The sequence below is a fragment of the Hermetia illucens genome, chromosome 2 (assembly GCF_905115235.1).
Source record: "Hermetia illucens chromosome 2, iHerIll2.2.curated.20191125, whole genome shotgun sequence".
NCBI lineage: Eukaryota > Metazoa > Arthropoda > Insecta > Diptera > Stratiomyidae > Hermetia > Hermetia illucens.
Genome location: NC_051850.1, coordinates 73,766,859 through 73,785,625, shown reverse-complemented (window position 1 = coordinate 73,785,625; position 18,767 = coordinate 73,766,859). Strand labels below are relative to the sequence as shown.

General features: G+C 45.8%; 1 protein-coding gene across 5 annotated transcripts; it reads left to right on the top strand.

Moving 5' to 3' along the window:
* Positions 1–307: 307 nt before the first annotated feature.
* LOC119649390 lies at positions 308–18,424 on the top strand. 5 transcript variants are annotated; one of them, XM_038051512.1, is made up of 5 exons: positions 308–499; positions 581–960; positions 1,065–1,181; positions 1,240–1,387; positions 18,296–18,424. In XM_038051512.1, exons 2-4 carry the CDS (start codon positions 594–596, stop codon positions 1,332–1,334), a joined length of 579 nt encoding a protein of 192 aa, XP_037907440.1. In that variant the 5' UTR covers positions 308–499; positions 581–593; the 3' UTR covers positions 1,335–1,387; positions 18,296–18,424. The 5 variants fall into 5 exon arrangements, 4 of the variants coding, with proteins under 4 accessions (XP_037907440.1, XP_037907439.1, XP_037907438.1 ...); XM_038051511.1 differs by lacking the exon at positions 18,296–18,424 and adding an exon at positions 8,682–8,867 and having other exon boundaries at positions 309–499; XM_038051510.1 differs by lacking the exon at positions 18,296–18,424 and adding an exon at positions 8,682–8,865 and having other exon boundaries at positions 312–499; positions 1,240–1,443.
* The last annotated feature ends 343 nt before the right edge of the window (positions 18,425–18,767 follow it).

The following is an 18,767-nucleotide window of genomic DNA, read 5'->3' as shown; positions in this document are numbered from 1 at the left end:
TTGCAATCCAGGCCTGTTTATGATGTCATTCCAATGCCTACAATACATCAACAAATGCAGGTAATGATTACCCAGTAGAAAATATGTCGGCGCTGCTGTAGTAATTTACTATTTCTTCAAATGAAATATTTGAAATTGTAACACCTTACCAAAAGTAATATGTAGTAATCGGTTTGGAAATCAAATAAATTTTCTCACTTGAATAATTTGCAATTCATACATTTTGAGTTGCGAGGCTATTATTACCCTCTTCCTTACCAGACATTACTTCCGGTAATATATGAACGATGTGGCTTCAATTGTTTCGGTTAGGATTGATGTTACACATTACCCAATCGTGTACTAGTCATTACTTTTGTAAATGTACTTGTTTTCAGTTGCAAAATGTCGTAACCGCCGGCATTTTGTGATACTCAGTAGAGCAAACGAAGCTGAGTCATTTCAAGTTTGTAATTCAAAGTGAGTGCATGTGAAATGATCCAGGAAAAACGAAGTGAAGGTACCTAGGAAAGAATGAAAATGAAACGATAAGTTGTAATATTAAAGTCTTTAACGATGTTGTTATTTATATTTATAATAGTATATTTTGAGAGATGAAAAGGGCAGGAATAAGTAGTGCCTTCGAAAATTTTCTGCAGAATAATAGGAAATGTACTAGAAAACCATCAAATATATTGCAGCAGCTCCACAATAGAAATTCTGATGAACAAATTATAGCAAGTCAAAAAGAACTGTTTTTCCATGGAAAAGTACTAAGCTATCAATCATGTTGGCAATACTTAAATATTTTTCAATCGAACAACGTCTGCTGCATAAGGCAGCTTTATGTTTCCATAAAGATAACAAGCTTACTAGATCGCGAAGAAGGATACGTTATCGGAAAACAACTTTTGGAAGTCCGAAATTATTTTGAAGATCCGGTCGAGTCATTTGCTTTAGGAATATGTTTGTGCAATGCAAGTACATAAGAAAATACTGAAACTTTTCGTATAAATGAAGTAGCATTTAAATTTGTTCATTTGTGGCATGATGAAAATCTTCTACTTATTCCTGTTCTTCACCAGTATACCTAATAATACGTCTCCCGAAAATGGAAGAAGAAAATGTCCTGCCAAGACGCAACCTTAATAAACGAGTTTTAAAAAGATGTAATGGGACATTAGGTATAGAAAATGTACCAGGTATACATTTAAGTAGATTCTTTATCCTCAAAGAGTTTAATTTAGTACTTCTTTTTAGAAATACCTTCAATTGCTGACATAATAGAAGGACTAACAAACTTAAAGAAACAAATTAAACGAAGAGATGAAAAATCAACAAATGGAGTTAATTAATCTAGTAGCGGAAACTTCTGCTTTACTTAAGGAACCAATAACGCTTCGAAAAAGTAAGGAATCGTTGAAACAACTGGATGAATACTTGCAAAAAAACGAAGATAAAATTGTTAGTAAAAATAATTAATATGTTTACACATTAATAGCATGTTTTTTACGGTTTTGTGGCTCAATTAGTACTTTCCGAAACTGGTCCCATATTTGATATCGGGTGAAACCTAGTGAGGGCTCAAAATATGACCATCAAAAAGTGTAGCAGGTCTCGTTGCCAGAACCTATCCAACCGAAAAATCTGAAAAAAATCACAGTGATGCATCTCTACGAAATCTTCTTCTTTTTCTTCAGCCTTTGTCCCGTTCACAAGCGGGGTCGGCTCGTCGTGAGCGGTTTCGCCATTTGGCTCTATCGAATGCCTGATCTGGATGCAATCTCGAGGCTTTCAAATCCCCATCCAGCTTATCAAGCCACCGTTGTTTAGGCTGACCTTTTGACTGTTTACCATCGACTTCGATGTTCAAACCAATCTTGGCAAGTGCATTCTCGTTAGCACGAATTGCGTGACCATACCATTGAAGAAGCCTCTCTCGCAACTTTTCCACGACCGGTGCAACCCCATAGCGATCGCGGATATCCTTATTTCGGATGTGATCTAAACGTGTGACGCCACTAGTCCAACGTAACATCTTCGTCTCCATTACCGCCGTTCATTGTCTTTTATAGTTGGCCAACACTCAGAATGGTGGTCAAAGGGTAGTATAGGTCCCAGGGCGAAACGTGGATTGGTACCCAAGATCGAGCATAAAACCTGGGAAATGCCTGCTGAACCAACACCATCAGCTCTACTACCAAACCCTATCTCCACCTCCACGTGGTGACTGCTGGGAGCTCTTTCTTAACGAAAAGCTGCAGACGGAGGAGGATGAAGGCGAGTCTCCCGCGCCTAAAAACGGGACAAATTGTACCAACTGGTCCTCCAGGTTGGGGGTTGGGTAGGGCTGACAACCCTACACGGAAAACAACTTGTTACGAAGCCACAACAGGAGCCTCGGACAGGACGGATTTTGAAACGACGGATCCGGCAACGACAACGGAATAACGATGTGGGCATTTTCTCATGGAACGTGCGCTCCCTGTACAGAGATGAAGTTGATGAGCAGCTAGTCGATACCCTGTCCCAATATAGGGCTGATATAACAGCGTTGCAAGAGATGCGATGGACAGGGACCGGTTTCCTGGAGAAGAGTCACTACACCATATATTATAGCGGTCATCCAGTAAACCATGTGCTCGGAGTAGGTAGGTAGGTTTCTTAGTCAGCCAAAAAATGAAACCTGGTGTTATCGGCTTTGAAAACATAAGCGAATGGCTATGCACTCTGCGCTTGCGAGGCAAGTTTAGAAATATAAGCCTCATAAACGTTCACGCCCCTACAGAGGAGACTGCAGAGTTGGAGAAGGATACCTTCTACGAGGCAGTAGAACGAACCCTCGAAGCCTGTCCCAGATATGATATCAAAATCATACTTGGGGATTTTAACAGGCAAGTAGGGAAGGACCCCGTATTCAAGCGATACGTTGGCTCCCATAGCTTACACGAAAAAACAAATGATAACGGACTGCGGACTATTCAATTAGCAGAGTCACACGAAATGGTTGTTGGAAGTACCTGGTTTGCGCGGAAAGCGGTCCAAATAGATACGTGGGCCTCTCCAGATGGGACTACTTTCAACCAAATTGACCACGTGTTGATCGAACGTCGCCACCTCTCAGCCTTGATGAATGTGAGAACATATAGGGGGGCCAATATAGACTCGGATCACTATCTCGTTGGCATGGTGCTCAGAGCTCGAATAACAATACCACCTAGAATCCCCTCTGACAAACGGGTGAGAGTGAACACTGAAGTCATCCACAACACAACCCTCCGCGACACCTATAAGAGGGAAATGGATGCCGCAATAACCGCAGTCAACATAGGACCTGGAGATGAAGCATCAACAAATGATCTTCACAATCACCTGAGGAACGTTATCATGGATACGGCCACAAACATACTTGGCCCCAGCCGCAAAAGGAGTCGGAACGGCTGGTTTGACGATGTATGACGATGAATGTAAGCTAGCAACGGAATGGCAGAATGCCGCATACCGAGTAATGTTGCATTCTCAAAGAACGCGGGCACGCGCACAGACTAATCACGAACTCCGTCGAGCGGAGAAGCGACTTCACAGATGGAAAAAGGAAGCCTGGGAGAACCAACAAGTCTGTGAACTAGAAAAGTACAGGGAACAACCGCATCAGGGGCGCAAGTTTTACCAACAAGTCAGCAGGATGAAACCTTATACACCTCGATGCTTATCCTGCCGAGACAAAGAGGGAAATCTGATTTCCGACAGAATGGGCATATTAGAGCGATGGGTTGAGTACTTTGATGAGCTACTGAACAAACAGAACATCGGCGAGTTGGAGGTCCCGCCAACTGAAGGCGACGGACAAATACTGCCACCACCAAGTTTAGGAGAAACAGTCTGTGCAATTCGTCGGCTAAAAAATCATAAGTCGCCAGGAGCCGATGGAATTACAGCCGAATTGGTTAAATATGGAGACGACCAGTTACACCAAGTGGTTCATCAACTTGTGCTCAAGGTATGGGACAGCGAATCAATGCCTGACGATTGGCAACGAGGCATTATCTGTCTCATACATAAAAAGGGAGATATCACACAGTGCAGCAATTATAGAGATATCACGTTGCTGAGTACCATCTAAGATATTCTCCACTATTTTGCTAGGCCGGATAGCCCCATACGCCCAGAACTTCATTGGCCCATACCAAAGAGGCTTCACTCCAGGCAAATCAGCAACAGATCAGATTTTCTCTCTGCGGCAAGCGATGGAAAAACTGTTGGAATATGGACAACAGTTGCACCATCTGTTCATCGGCTTTAATGCCACCTATGATAGCATAGCCAGGGTAAAACTGTACACGGCCATGAGAGAATTCGGTATCCCGACGAAATTAACAAGACTGACTAGGCTGACCCTGACCAATGTGCGAGACCAGATAAAAGTAGCAGGATCACTCTCAAGACCATTAGACATCAACAACGGTCTACGACAAGGCGATGCGCTATCATGTGTCCGCTTTAACCTGGCCCTCGAGAAAGTGATCCGTGATCCTGAGGTAAATGCAAGAGATACGATCCTCTTCAAGTCCACCCAACTACTGGCCTATGCTGACGATATCGACATCATGGGAAGAACCACCCGAAACGTACAAACTGCCTTCATCCAGATCGAGCAGGCGGCGCGAGATCTTGGGCTGCATATCAATGAAGGCAAGACAAAATATATGGTGGCAACGTCAGCACCGAAGACGAATCAACCAACAACATCAAACCGCACTGGTAAAACACAAACACGAAGAAGAATAAGGATAGGAGAATACAACTTTGAGACCGTTGACAATTTCTCCTATCTAGGGTCGAAAATCACAACCGATAACAACTACGATGATGAAATCCGCGCAAGGTTGTTGTCAGCCAACCGAGCCTATTTTAGCTTACAAAGACTGTTCCGTTCGAAACGTCTCACCATAGGGTCAAAGCTCTTACTGTACAAGACTATGATCTTGCCAGTCCTCATGTATTCCCCGGAAACTTGGGTTCTTAGGAAGAAAAATTTCGAACTCTTGGCCGCGTTCAAGAGAAGAATCCTCCGAAGAATTTTTGGCCCCCTAAATGAGAATGGACGATTCCGTAGCCTACACAATGACGAAATCTATGAGCGGTACCATGACCGTCCGGTTGAGGATAAAATCCGGCTCAATAGGTTACGGTGGGCGGGTCACTTAATCCATATGGATGAGGATGATTCCACCCGGAAAGTCTATAAGGGCAATATCTATGTTAGAAAAAGAAGACGAGGCCTGCCTGAGATGGAGCGATGGCGTAGGTCAGGATACCAGACAGCTTTTAGGGATATCGAATTGATGGACCTCGGAGCAAAACCGGGATGTCTGGAGTTCCTTATTAAGGCAGGCCTAGACCGGTATCCGTTGTTGCGCCGACAACATTGCGGTAAATTTTAGATTTGAAACGTTCGTTGATACGTCGATCACAAAGAGCACCAGTTGTGGAACGCGACTTCATCCAGGTTGTGTTAATACGTGAAGCAATTTCATAACGCAGTTCTCCATTGGCTGATAGCGTTGACCCGAGGTATTTAAATCGCTCAGTTCTGGGCAGATCATTGCCGCTGACAGTGATTGTGCCTGTTTCATGGGGATCGGTCGTCAAGAATTCAGTTTTGTTTAAATTCAATCTGAGATCGGGTTGCATGAGGCAATCATTCCATTTTTGCACAAGTTGCTCGTGATCATTTTTCGGACCAGATGCTAGGAAAACATCATCTGCATAAAGCAGTGTGTAGGGCGCTGGACGTTGGATATCCCGTGTGACGGTGAGCTTCCGCTTCCTTGATGAACACCAACAGGGGTTTTGATACACCCGCCATATTTCGAACTTTACTTTTCGGATCGTGGTAAAGCAATTGAACCCAGCGCACGAGTTCTTCTGGCACTAAGTGTTGTCGTAAAGCATACCAGATGAGTTCGTGTGTTACACGGTCAAACGCTTTCTCTAGATCCAGAAATGCAATGTAAAGAGGGCGATGCTTCTCACGGTGTTTCTCTATGAGTAACCGCGCAGCGTGCATTACGTCAGCAGTTTCGCAGTTTTTGGCAAATCCGGCTTGATTCATGGTTATTTAAACGATTTAGCTAATACGGTTGTGAAGAACGCGTTCAAAAATCTTCATGGTATGGGAAAGTAATCGGACCGGACGGTAATTTGAACATTCTGCTGGACTACCTATCTTTGTCCATATTGGAACAGTGGTACTTTCTTGCCAGGCAGATGCTATTCTTCCTTCCTGAATAACCCCATTAAAAAATTCACTGGGAGACAGTGTTGGGTCCCAGCTCTTCGCTTTCCAGACCTCAGATGCGATGTCGTCAGGTCCTGTGGCTTTTCCCGATTTCATTCGTTTTATTGCCTCCTCGACTTCAGTTGGCCTGACAGTTAAGTCCTTGAGGGTTTAACGTGAGCACCTGTCTGGACGACTTATTCGCACGGTCTTCTTAAGACACGGATTGATTTTGTGATCACAATCAGAGACCCGCTGAGACAAGCAACAACGGTACTAGTCTATACAAATTGCATGGCTTAGCATTCATACTGGTGGATGAAAGACATACCTAAATCTCTACCGAACTAGGGAGTACGGCACCCGTGTTGAAACGCAACACCACGCCGAGGCGCGAAGGTCTCTTCTCACTTGAGCATAACCACAACCCCCATGAAACTCGCACTAGGGGGACCAACCGCAAACAACCGAGCTGTACTCACATACAACGGGAGTTCATCCGAAATATGAGAGTCCAGGGGCTATCCCGGTTCCCATGGTACCAGTATACCCCTGGTAAGGTTTCGTGACCGATTTTCCACTTCAGATGAGTCCCCGTGCAGACTTGGGTCTGATCGCCCTAATTAGGCCTTTGGAGCATTCGCCTATTGCATCACGGCCGGTAAGCTAAAATGCGTGCAGCGTCTCCCGGTGCCACCACTATGGAGGTTCTCCTGGGCCACTTGGTTTTGGTTTGGCCGAGAGGGTTGCTGCCCCGTCTTCCTCACCGCCACCTCTGAGCACCAGTTGCGCTGACTAGTGGAACTGCTCCAAATGTCGGCAATGATTACGGAAGTGGAGGATGAGCAAATTCTTCAGTTGAAATCTGTTCGAAATATTTTCGCCACCTACCCGTTGCGGCTCGACGGTTGGTAAGCAAACTACCGTTGTGATCATTAACGCAATAGAAGTGTTCGATGTCCTGTGTGTACGTTCGTTACGGCTTTTAACAAGTCGATACAGATCTCTCTCGCAATCCCGAGTGTCGAGCTTATCGTAAAGATTTTTGTAATGGTTCGCTCGGGTGACAGCGACCGCTTTCTTTGTTTCCTGGTTGGCATTCTTAGAAATTTGCCAATTAGCAGGCGTTTTATCATCGAGAAATTGGTGGTAGAGGCGTTTCTTTTCACGGACCTTCATTTCAACATCATCATTCCAAAGCCGAGTATCTCGGTTGATGCACCGCTTACCTGGCTGGGTGACCCCGAGGGTTGCAGAGGCCGCTTTGTGGATCGTGTCTTTCATTTGGTTCCATGATTCTTCCACATTCGTAATAGTCGGCAATCGTATGAGTGAGATAGTTTCTTCTTTCTTCTCACCCTATCGTTACCATTTGATGCGCTGCGAGGCAGTGCGGTCCTCACGCAGTTTTATCGGTAGTTTAATGCGCAGGACGGCAATCAACGGCCGATGTTGAGGTGCGATGGTCTCATAGGGAACGACTTTCCAACTGTGGTAAAATGTCGGGGTCCTGTGGGAATGTAGTCGATTTGCGTTTCACTGTTCCCACTATAAAATGTAGGAAGATGAGACAATCGTTTAATGAACAATGTATTCATAAGTACAAGGTCATGGGTGTCCGCAAAATCGATTATACGCTCGCCACCCTCATTGCGCGCTCCGAACCCCTTTCCCCCATGGCACTTGCTACCGTCTGCCTTTTCACGCACATGACCATTAAGGTCGCCGGCAATGATGATATAGTCATCAGCAGGCACCTGACAAGTCTTTTCATCGAGAAGTTGCCAGAAGGCATCTTTCTCGGCGTCTGGTCGACCTGTCTGTGTTGCGTACGCGGTGAAGAAGTGAATAGTGCGATTAGTTGATATAATGGTGAGCTTCATCAGCCGATCATCAAATCGTTCGACTTCTTTAATGGCATCACGGAAACCCTCTGAGATGGCAATGCCAACACCATATTGAGTGTGTGGGTTACCAAAATAGAGAAATTTATAGCCATTTTTACCGCGTTCGCGTCCAGCTTTTGGTACCAAACCATCGGGTTTCTTGCAGAGCGCAGATATCAATGCGTCTTTTCCGATGGGTTAGAGCCCTCGCTCGATAGATCGAGTTAGGGTACCAACATTTAGCGTGCTGACACGTATTTGTTTTGTTCGTTGTGTTCGGACTAACTTGCTTACGTCTTGACGCCGTCCATGCGTCAAGAACCCTTGCCCATTTCTCGACAGGGCCGGAGCCCGTCCTGCCGCGTCGACTGAGGTGGACGCCCCATGTTTGTAACGACATTGTATGCGTTTTCTTGGTCGGCCTGTCACCAAGAGAGATCAGCTTCATCTCAACTACATTAATTCCGCAGTACTTATTAACATTATTTATAAAAATATATAATTTTTTCTTCTAGAATTTTATTTTCATATTTCAGAATCCGTCCTTATACAGGGCTCCCGTACAGACGGATTCTCCGAAATCGCCAAAAACAAATACCATAAAACTGAATGCGTACAAAAGAAAAACTTATGCATAACAATACTGCAAGCATTGCACCTTGAATTTTATATTATTGTGTATTATGTTTTCACTTGGAAGAATTTATTTATATTATAAATTAAAAAAGTAAACATCAAGGAATTTAATTTCAATATTCATATAACGATTTTTTCTTATGTTAGAAAATAAAAAGATTAGATGAGATTTCATAAATAATTATTATTATAATTCTTTTCTATAAATTATCGGAAACCTGAACCGTAGAATATATCTATGTATAATGTATACGCTGCTTTCAGCGATAGCGTTTCCATCATAAAGTAAGTTCTTACCAGTCAAGCAGAAAGTAGCCTATTATTATTATTCTGTTAAGGGAAAGTCGCACCGCGTCGTTGAAGAACTATTGTGCCCCTTTTACTGGTTATAGTTTACCTATTTATCATAGTATCTCAAGCAGGCCTGTAACCAGTTGGAACTTTAGTATGTTCCCTACTTCCAGATCTTTTAGCTTTGCATCTGGTATTAAGTGTTCTCCCAGATGTTTCGACCTACTTTGCACAAGTGCCGGATACTGTCCCAGGGCGTGTATAGAGGTTTCGTCCTCCTCCTCACAAAACCTGCAGGCAGTGTCCGTAGATATCTCTAGCTTCCCTAGGTGATAGTTCAGCCGACAATGACCAGTGAGAATTCCCACTATGATTCGGAGGTTCTTTTTGGTGAGGTTTAAGCAATCCTTTGTGCGCATGGGTTCATATCCCCTAATAAGCACCCTGGACTGCTCCATCCCTGGTAGGCCCGCCCAGTATAGTTCCCTCAACCGTTTCTCCTCATTTCTAAGATTCATAGCCATGAAACTGTTTCCGATTCCACAGAATGGTTCTGGTCCGTGTAAGGGCGTTCCTGCTCTCTTCTTGGCTAGTTCGTCCGCTGCCTCGTTGCCTTCCAACCCAGCATGGCCTGGAACCCAAAGTATCCAGACCTTGTTGGACGAGCCGGGTGTATTCAGTCTCTCGAAGCATTCCCATACCAGTTTAGAGTTCACCTGGTTGGACCTAAGTGCCTTGATCGCTCCTTGGCTATCGGTGAGAATAGCTATGTTCTGCCCCCTGTAGATCCTTTGCACATTAAAGGAGGCACATTTGTCTATTGCGTATATTTCCGCCTGGAATCTGCTAGTGTACCTGCCCCCTGGCTCAAAGTACATTTTCCTAGGACCAATGACACCGGCACCCGCTCCCTCTGCTGTGAGGGATCCGTCAGTGTACCAAGTAATCAGTTGCTGGTTTAACCCTATGTCGCAGCCACGCTCTCCCGGTTTGCCTTGTTACTCCAACGTGTTTCAAACTTCTTATCGAAGTGAAACCTCGTTGTCATGTTATCTCTTGGTATTAGTAATTCGGGATACCGCCTAGAAAGAATATCAATCTTTCTTCGATTTAGACAGCTCCTCGCCTCACTCATACTACCGGCCATCCTGAATATTGATCTCCTTGCCTGCATCTGACATGCCCATAGAATAAAATTTTTTTTTAAAAATGGGTAGGTAGGTAGGTATCAGTGGCCGCTCCGAGGAGCCCAATTAGCGATTTGGTGCGCTGTTTTGATGCCACAAACTCCTAAGACCGTGACTGTTGTTATAGGAACAGGGAAGCAGAGTTCAGCTGGCTCGGACCTTCAGAGCCAGCCCGTAGCATTCACGAAGGAAAGCAGCTCTCCGACCCTGCAGCTAGAAATCTCACTGAGATCCCCAAAGAATGGTTTGCCCAGTGTCCGCAGCCTGACTCGAGCCAGAGCTGGGCAATCGCAGAGAAAGTGCATGAGGGTTTCCCTTCCTTCTCCGCAGCTTCGGCAATGCGAGTTGTAGGGTAAGCCGAGCCTAGCGGCATGGTCCCCTATGGGCCAGTGCCCCGTGCAGACCGACGTAATCTTGAATGCATTTGCACGCGTCTGGCACAGGAGCTCTCGTGATCGGGCTATGTTATAAGCGGGCCAAATTCTCCTTGATTTGGCACAGCTTGTAAGCCTTCGCCATCTCAGGCCCGCGGCTGCTAGGTAGTGCGAGTAGACTCGGCCCCCGACAGCCGCCAGCGGAACACCGACTGTGTTCCCCGAGGGACTGCTAAGAGCAGAGCCTTGCCTGGCCAATCCGTCAGCCCGCTCATTCCCTTCTATGTTCCTATGCCCGGGAACCCAGAGGAGAGTGAACTTGAGCGTGCCGCCCAGATGGTTGAGCGTGTCTCTGCACTGCCCCACCAACCGGGAAGATGTCGTCGTTGAGTACAAGGCCTTGATGGCCGCTTGGCTGCCGGTCAGAATGGCTATGTTACGCTTGGGGCTCGAATCACGCTCCAGCCATCGACAGACTTCCAGTGTCGCCAGTACCGCCTGGAATACACTGGTGAAACCTGGGAGACCATACGACTTGGATACACCGTGTGTATTCGAGAAAACCCCCGCACCGACTCCATAGGCCATCTTTGATCCGTCCGTAAAGAATACCGTGTCATAGTCTTGCAACACGCCGCCGGTCTTCCACTTTGCCCTGGTTGGAAGGTCCACAGCAAAGTTTCTCGTGAAGTTCAGCTTGCGTGTGACATAGTCCGTGGGGGATGCCCAGATTTCTCGAGGTATTTCATCTAGAATGTTGCTGTGGCCGTAGGACTTCGCTGCCCAGCATCCGGACTCACGTAGTCTGAAGACACTGCATGCTGCAACATATTTGATGTGGAGGTCTAGGGGGAGGAGATGCAGGAGTACATTGAGAGCATCTGCCGGGCAGGACTGCAGAGCCCCCGTAGCACCTGCACACACGGTTCTCTGAATCCTATTAAGCTTCGTTCTATTGTATTTCTTCTTCAAAGCCTGCCACCATACAATATATCCGTACGTGAGGATCGGACGCACTACAGTGGTGTACATCCAGAGAACCATCCTCGGCCGGAGACCCCATTTCTTCGCAAAGGTTCTCTTACAGGCATAGAAGGCTATACAGGCCTTCTTAACCCTCAGTTCTATGTTCAACCTCCAATTTAGCTTAGGATCCAGGATTACACCCAGATACTTTACATTAGAGGAAAGAACCAATCTTTGTTCATTCAGCCGTGGTAGATGGAATTCAGGTATCCTTGTCTTGGTGGTGAATAGCATCAGTTGCGTTTTGGTTGGGTTTATGCTGAGTCCGCATCTTGCGGCCCAAAGGCACACCTTTCGCAACGCTCCTTCCATGATGTCACTCATAATGGACAGAAACATCCCTGATGCTAATATCACCAAGTCGTCGGCATACGCCACTACCTTCACCCCGCTGCTGTCCAATGTACGTAAAATTTTGTCCATTACTATTAACCAGAGCACCGGTGAGATAGCACCACCCTGGGGCGTGCCTCTGTTCAGCGCTCTGGTCAAGTGGTTGCCTTCCAGATCGGACTGGATTATCCTGGTACTCAGCATGGATATAATCCAATGCGTGAGATACCCCTCCAATCCAATACCGGTCAAGGCTTCCTTGATGGCGTTGGTACTGACGTTGTTGAAAGCTCCTTCTATATCCAAGAAGGCAGCAAGGGTATACTGCTTGGACTGCAGCGACCGCTCAACCGTGCCAATTACCTCGTGGAGGGCGGTTTCTGTGGATTTTCCCTTGAGGTAGGCATGCTGGGACTTAGAGAAAGGCGTTCTCTCCATAATCGTCCTTAAGTGAATGTCCAGGACGCGTTCTAGGGTCTTCAGCACGAAAGAGGTCAGGCTGATTGGCCGAAAGTCCTTCGCGGACTCATGACCTCGCCTACCGGCTTTCGGTATGAACACCACCCGTGCGCGCCTCCAGGACTGCGGTACGTATCCTAAAGTGATGCAGCTCCGGTAAATCTCAACAAGCCACGGCACAACCCTTTCCTGCTGCTTCTGTAGCATGACTGGCATTATGCCATCTGGGCCTGGAGATTTGTATGCGGAGAAGCTGTTTATAGCCCAGCCGATCCTATCCCCGGTAATTACCGATTTGATAGTCTCGCACAGCTGGGGTTGCCGCAAACCCTCTAAGCGAGGTTCTGACTCACAGTCCTCCTCGCTGGAGGGAAAGTGCGTTTGCACCAGCAGCTCCAAGGTTTCACTAGAAGATTCCGTCCAGGAGCCTTCCGACTTTTTAAGCAAGGATGGACTCTTATATTCCTTGGACAGAATCTTATTGAGCCTCGCGGATTCACTAGTGCTTTCAATGCTCTGACAATAGTCTAGCCAAGACCGCCTCTTGGCGGTCCTGATGGCCGACTTGTACTTCTTTAGGCAGTCCTTATATGGCTGCCAGTATTTTTGCCTGTAGCAGATGTTGAAGATTTCTCTGGTCAGCTTCCTGAGACTAGAGAGATCTTCGTTCCACTACGGTGGCAAGGTCTTTTTGCTGTACTTAGCAGGGCACGAGACTTTGAAGGCGGTATCAAAAGCCTTCTCCAGAGCCCCGACCTTTGACTCCAGTTCATCTGTCGTGCCAATCCTACCAATTTGCGCACCGGAGAGTTTGTTCTTAATTACCTGACCAAACTTTCTCCAGTCGATCCTCCGGGGGTCTCTAAAGGGCTTGGGAACCTCTGCGGCGAGATCTAGACTGAAGAGTATCCAACTGTGGCCAGAGAAGGATCTCTGGTCAGACACTCTCCAGTCCTCCACCCTAAGAATCCCGTTGTCTGTTATTAGGGTGATATCAAGGACCTCCTCCCAACCGTCACAGTTCTCCGAGCAGGGGAAATGAAAGGTTGATGTACTGCCCCTGTTACACACCGATAGATTTGAAGTAATAACAAAATCAAAGAATGACTCACCTCTTTCGTTGATTTCGGAGCTACCCCAAAGCGTATGCCTTGCATTTGCATCGCAGCCTATCAGCAAGTTGGCTTTCTTTGCTGTTATGGTGTTCGTCAGATGTTGTAGTTCTTCTGGCGGAGCTGATCGGTCATGAGCCAATGTACGCCGAGAAAATGTATACGTTCTCTGCCCCCATCTGCTCCAGCTTGACCACAACTAGCTCACTGGAACTCAGGTCCGGGCACAGGAAAGCGTGCAGACTCTTCCTCGCAAGAATACATGCTCTAGGTCTATCCTGATCAGCGTCTCCTGTGCTGTGGAATAAATTAAAATATTTGCTTTGGAGCCCTTTGATGGTTCGGTCGCTTCCGACCCAGGGCTCCTGTATTAATGCGATGTCGATATCTTCCTCTAAGAGGAAGACGAGCAGATTAGCCGAGGCGCACTTCGAGTGCTGCAGATTTATCTGCGTTACCCTCAGCATGATCTGCTTGCGTGAGGGGTTTGTCAGCCCCCGTCGGACCGTCGATCGTCATCTCCTCTAACAGCTCGTTGGCGGCGTCGTCCGGTTTCGCAGAACGGAACACTTTTACTTTGGCATTCCTGACTCCGAACCACACTTTATAATCAGCCTTTTTCAGTGCCTCCGGGCACTCCTCGTTTATGCGGAGTAGTACGGGCTGGCTGTTTATCTGAGGTTCCTCGTCCTTTATAACAACCCAGTCGTCCATGGGAATCCCGGGGTTGTGAAGGCGCAGGAAATGGACGAGCTTGTCCTTCTCCATGCGGATCTTCGGCAACCAGATGCGAGCGACCGGTCTCCTGGGAATCTCGTCGTAAGGGATAATCTTGAGCTTAACGCCCTCCCAGGCGTCGCTGATCTTAGCGACACACGAGCCGAGAAAGTCCTTAGAGAACTGGTCCATGCAAGCTATTACGTGGAACCCACGGACCACCTGAGATGAATCAAAGTGGGGAGTGAGTCCCGGGTGCTTGCCTCCGGTCTCCACGAGATGTTCATAGACCATGCCCGACAGCCTAGCCTCCACACTGATCCACACCTCCAGCGTTAGTTTGCCGCTAGCAGAATTGCCATCCGCCAGCGTCACACGTAAGTGACTCCTGGCCACGTCGCTGAAGGGCTTCGCAGTACGTTGCCCGCCGGCTGACGGTTGCTGTACAATTTCTTCCGTATGTTGCTTGGCGTCTGCGCTCTTGCCCACTCTGCTCCGCTTCTTATATTGTTCGACCTCGTCTTGAGATCGGTTGCGTTTTAGAGCGATGGGCTTCGCCTTCTGCTCGTCAGCCCGGCGTTTGCTGTTGTATTCATCAACAATCGCATGGTATTTAGCGAAGTCTTTTTCATCCCGCTCGTCGACAGTGCCGGCCTCCTTATTCTTGGCAATCTTGCCGAGAATATGCATGGCCTTCTGGTACTGGCTCTTGAGCAGGACACCCGTGGACCTTCGCTTCTTAGCCGGTTTCCGGCGACCGACATTCTTGTCGGTTTTCGCTTTCGAGGGATCCCCCGACGCTGAGGGCTTCGGGTCAGGAGTACTATGTCTGGTACTCGCTACACCCAGCTTGACGGCAGTGGGTCCTAGGCTGGAAGCCACTAGTCCGTCTGACGCCTCGCTCCGGGAGGTCCCTGCGGTTGGTTTCAGCATAACGGTGCTACGGCTGGCACCGAGTGTACTGCTCTCGACGGCCACTGTCTCCTGGCTGGAGGCCAGCAGCTCGTCCTCCGATGATGCGCCTGGCATCATCTCCTCCTCTTCTATCGTCGTTTTAGTTTTTTTGTTAATTGAGTCCATGTCTTGGTCCCACGAGTAGTCCGGGAAGAATGTCCACCCTGGCTGGCCCGGACACCAGGGTAAGGGTCTTATTTGAAACTGAAGGTGCCCAAGGTATTCAGAGTTCGCATACTAAATACCAAGCTCCCCATTGGCCACGCAGCCCTCGGCGTATGCTGTTCCACCTTGGCTTGGGGTCCTATTAGCACCTTCTCCGGTGCAGGGAGGACGATCCCCGGGCTGTTGATTCAGTCCATCCCTCCGCCAGATCTACTTGCCCCTAACACATGACCGGCAGACAAGCAGATCCTCGTTAGTTGGATGGGCCTACTCCCAGCCCGGCCCTACACACTCTTGGCCCACCCGAAGACGGTTTCCAGCGGCCACCACGCGGAGGTCGTGTGAGGACTTGCCGAATTATGCAACTTTTTTTTAAACAATTTTTTATAAATTTTTTTTCATCAAATATAGTCATGTGAGGTATCGAATAAAAGGTCTCGATTAGTACTTTTCAAAGCCGGTCTTAGTTTTGACATTTGTTGAATAGGTGGGGAGTGCGGGGGGTTTAAAGTCATCACTTTTTTAAGGGAGCCATTCTCAGAAGTTACCCAACCGAAAAATCTGAATAAAATCAGGAGGCTGCCAATATATGATGCCTGGGCTCCAAAATACCTTCCATACTGATATCTGTTCAAATAAAGTTAATAATAGTATATTAATATAATTTTTTGTAATTAGCTGGAAACCCCCCTTATGTTCATCCTACTACTATCGTACTAAGTTTGGTGGAAATTGCAGAATTACTAACAAAGTTATAATACGTCAAAGTTGTCGTTAATTTGCAAATTCAACACTATGAATGTCAATATCACCCGAAAGTGGATACTCTCACATAATATATGGATATATTACGCGCTACGTACTAAGAACTACACAAAACCTTTCCGGTTTCCCGACTTCTTTTAGTTATTTGCATGCACTTGGGACATACATGTGTATGTATATGTATGTGTTAATTAAGTTTGCGGGTAGTGTCCAACAGAATAGAGATGTGCGTACGTTACGCGTTAGGTATACATATGTAGGCATTTGTGCAGGGGGAAAAGTGAAAATGCGTAAAGCTGCGTTAGATCTGAATGGATGGATATGCTACTACTAACTTTATTTGATTAGATCAGGTCTAAATTTTCTATAGATGCATCACTGGGACTTTTTCAGATATTTCGGTTGGATAGGTTCAGAGAACGAGACCGGTTTCACTTTTTGGGGTACACGTTTTTGGTCCCCACTGCGCTGCACTTCACCCAATGTCAGAAATATGATCATTTTCGAAAAGTACTAATTGAGCCCTTTCGTTTAATACCCCTATGGCCATATTCTGTAGAAAAAATTTGCTTTCTCCTTTCACATATTTGGGGACCCTTCTCAAAACCAAAACAAAATGATTCCATTGTTTTCACGTGTAGCGGTTCACAGACCACATATTCTCATCAAATTTCGCGATGATAGCTCCGACCGTTTCGGATTAAATTTCGTCTGACAGACGGACATACGGGGAGGCGGGTATTGAACCGATTTTAGTAAGGATTTGTTTCACACAAAACCTAAAACAAGTCGGGAAACCGGAAGCTAGACACTTCAGGTATGAAAGGTTTTGTGTATTTCTTTTATAAAATATGCATATATTATGTGAAAATAACCACTTTTAAGTGATATTGACATTCATAGTCTTAAATTTGCAGAGGAGCGCAGATTTGACCTAGTATAACTTTGTTAGTAATAGTGCGATTTTCACCAAATTTGGCAGGATCATGATCTATACCGTAGCCTACATTTCTACAAAATGTTCTTTGTGATTCTAGGGTGAACTTAAGGGGGGTTTCTCTGTCAATTACTAAAAATTATTTTAATGTACTATTATTAACTTTATTTGAAGAGGTATCGATATGGAGGGTATTTCCGAGCCTAGGCACCTTATAGTGGCAGCCCCCTGATTTTTTCCAGATTTTTCGGTTGGGTAGTTCCTGAGAATGGGTTCGTTGAAAAAATGACCCCGCACTCCCCACCTTTTCAGCAAAAGTCAAAACTTTAATTTGATACTCCACATGACTATATTTGATGAAAAAAAAATTTACACCCCCCTTTTGCATGTATGGGGACCCCCCCTTAAATTCGTCGTAAAAGGATGTAACTCACTATATGCGTGAGCGTTTATAGTTCCCGCCTTTCTACCAAATTTGGTGTCAATCGCTATAACCGTCTCCGAGAAAAATGCGTGTGACGGACAGACAGACAGACAGACAGACAGACAGACAGACGGACAGACAAACAGACAGTAAACCGATTTTAATAAGGTTTTGTTTTACAAACAAAACCTTCTAAATTTCACGTATTCGGGAATTGCGTTCTCAACGATATGAGAACATTAAACAAGTCGGAATACCGTAGGCTCGCGGCTTTAGGTATAAAGGTTTTGTGTTCATCTTATGTGACTAACTCTCTACTAAACTATCTCTAATATTGCAAAATATCCCGTCATATATTGGCAAACAAAATATGCATATGCACATACATAATAAATATATAAATATTGTGCACAAAATTGATCTAATGCATCTTGATGCATTTCCACTTTACCCTATGAACAAAAGCATACATTCGTGCACACACGTCCATACAATTGAACACCACTCGTAAATTTCATTAGCATATACGTATACACATGCATGCCTGTCTCCAGTAATTGATGCTGATATTCAAATTACTATAAAAACCCTAATAAAGAAAAGCGTTAGTTTCTTCATGGACCCTGCCTTTCATATAAGTTTACTTCGTACATATGATGATGACGTCATACACGCCCTAGGATGCAATAAATTTACATGCAATGAAATAATGAAATAATAACTTTCAATAATTTTATCAATAATAATTGGAATACGTTCCAACTTTCCAGGATTATGATCTATATGATCAGCTACACCGCAGCAATTTTGTACTTCTAGGATGAACTTACGGAAGGTTTTCGGGTAAATTTCTGAAACAACTATTATTAACTTTATTTATAGAGACATCGGAACGGGATGTATTTTAAGGCCTAGGTTTCGTATAGAGGCATTGGAGTGACCGCCTCTTTCTGAATTAATTTTCTCAAATAATCCATTTCATAATGTGCAATTACCCTAATGTTTGCCGCAGATTGCACATTATTGAATGCATTCGGGTGAATTAATCCGTAGGCGCATGTGCATGTGCATGAGGTTCGAAGAATGTTCGCGGGAGCATTTGGTGAAGCCGATCTTTTCCGACAGATACAGAGCCAGGAGTGTAAAAGGATACGTTGGAGCAGAGGAAGGTGCGGATTGTTTTAAAGGGGCCAATGGAGTTGTTATCCCAGCGGGCGTGCCACGTAAACCTGTAAGGATTCG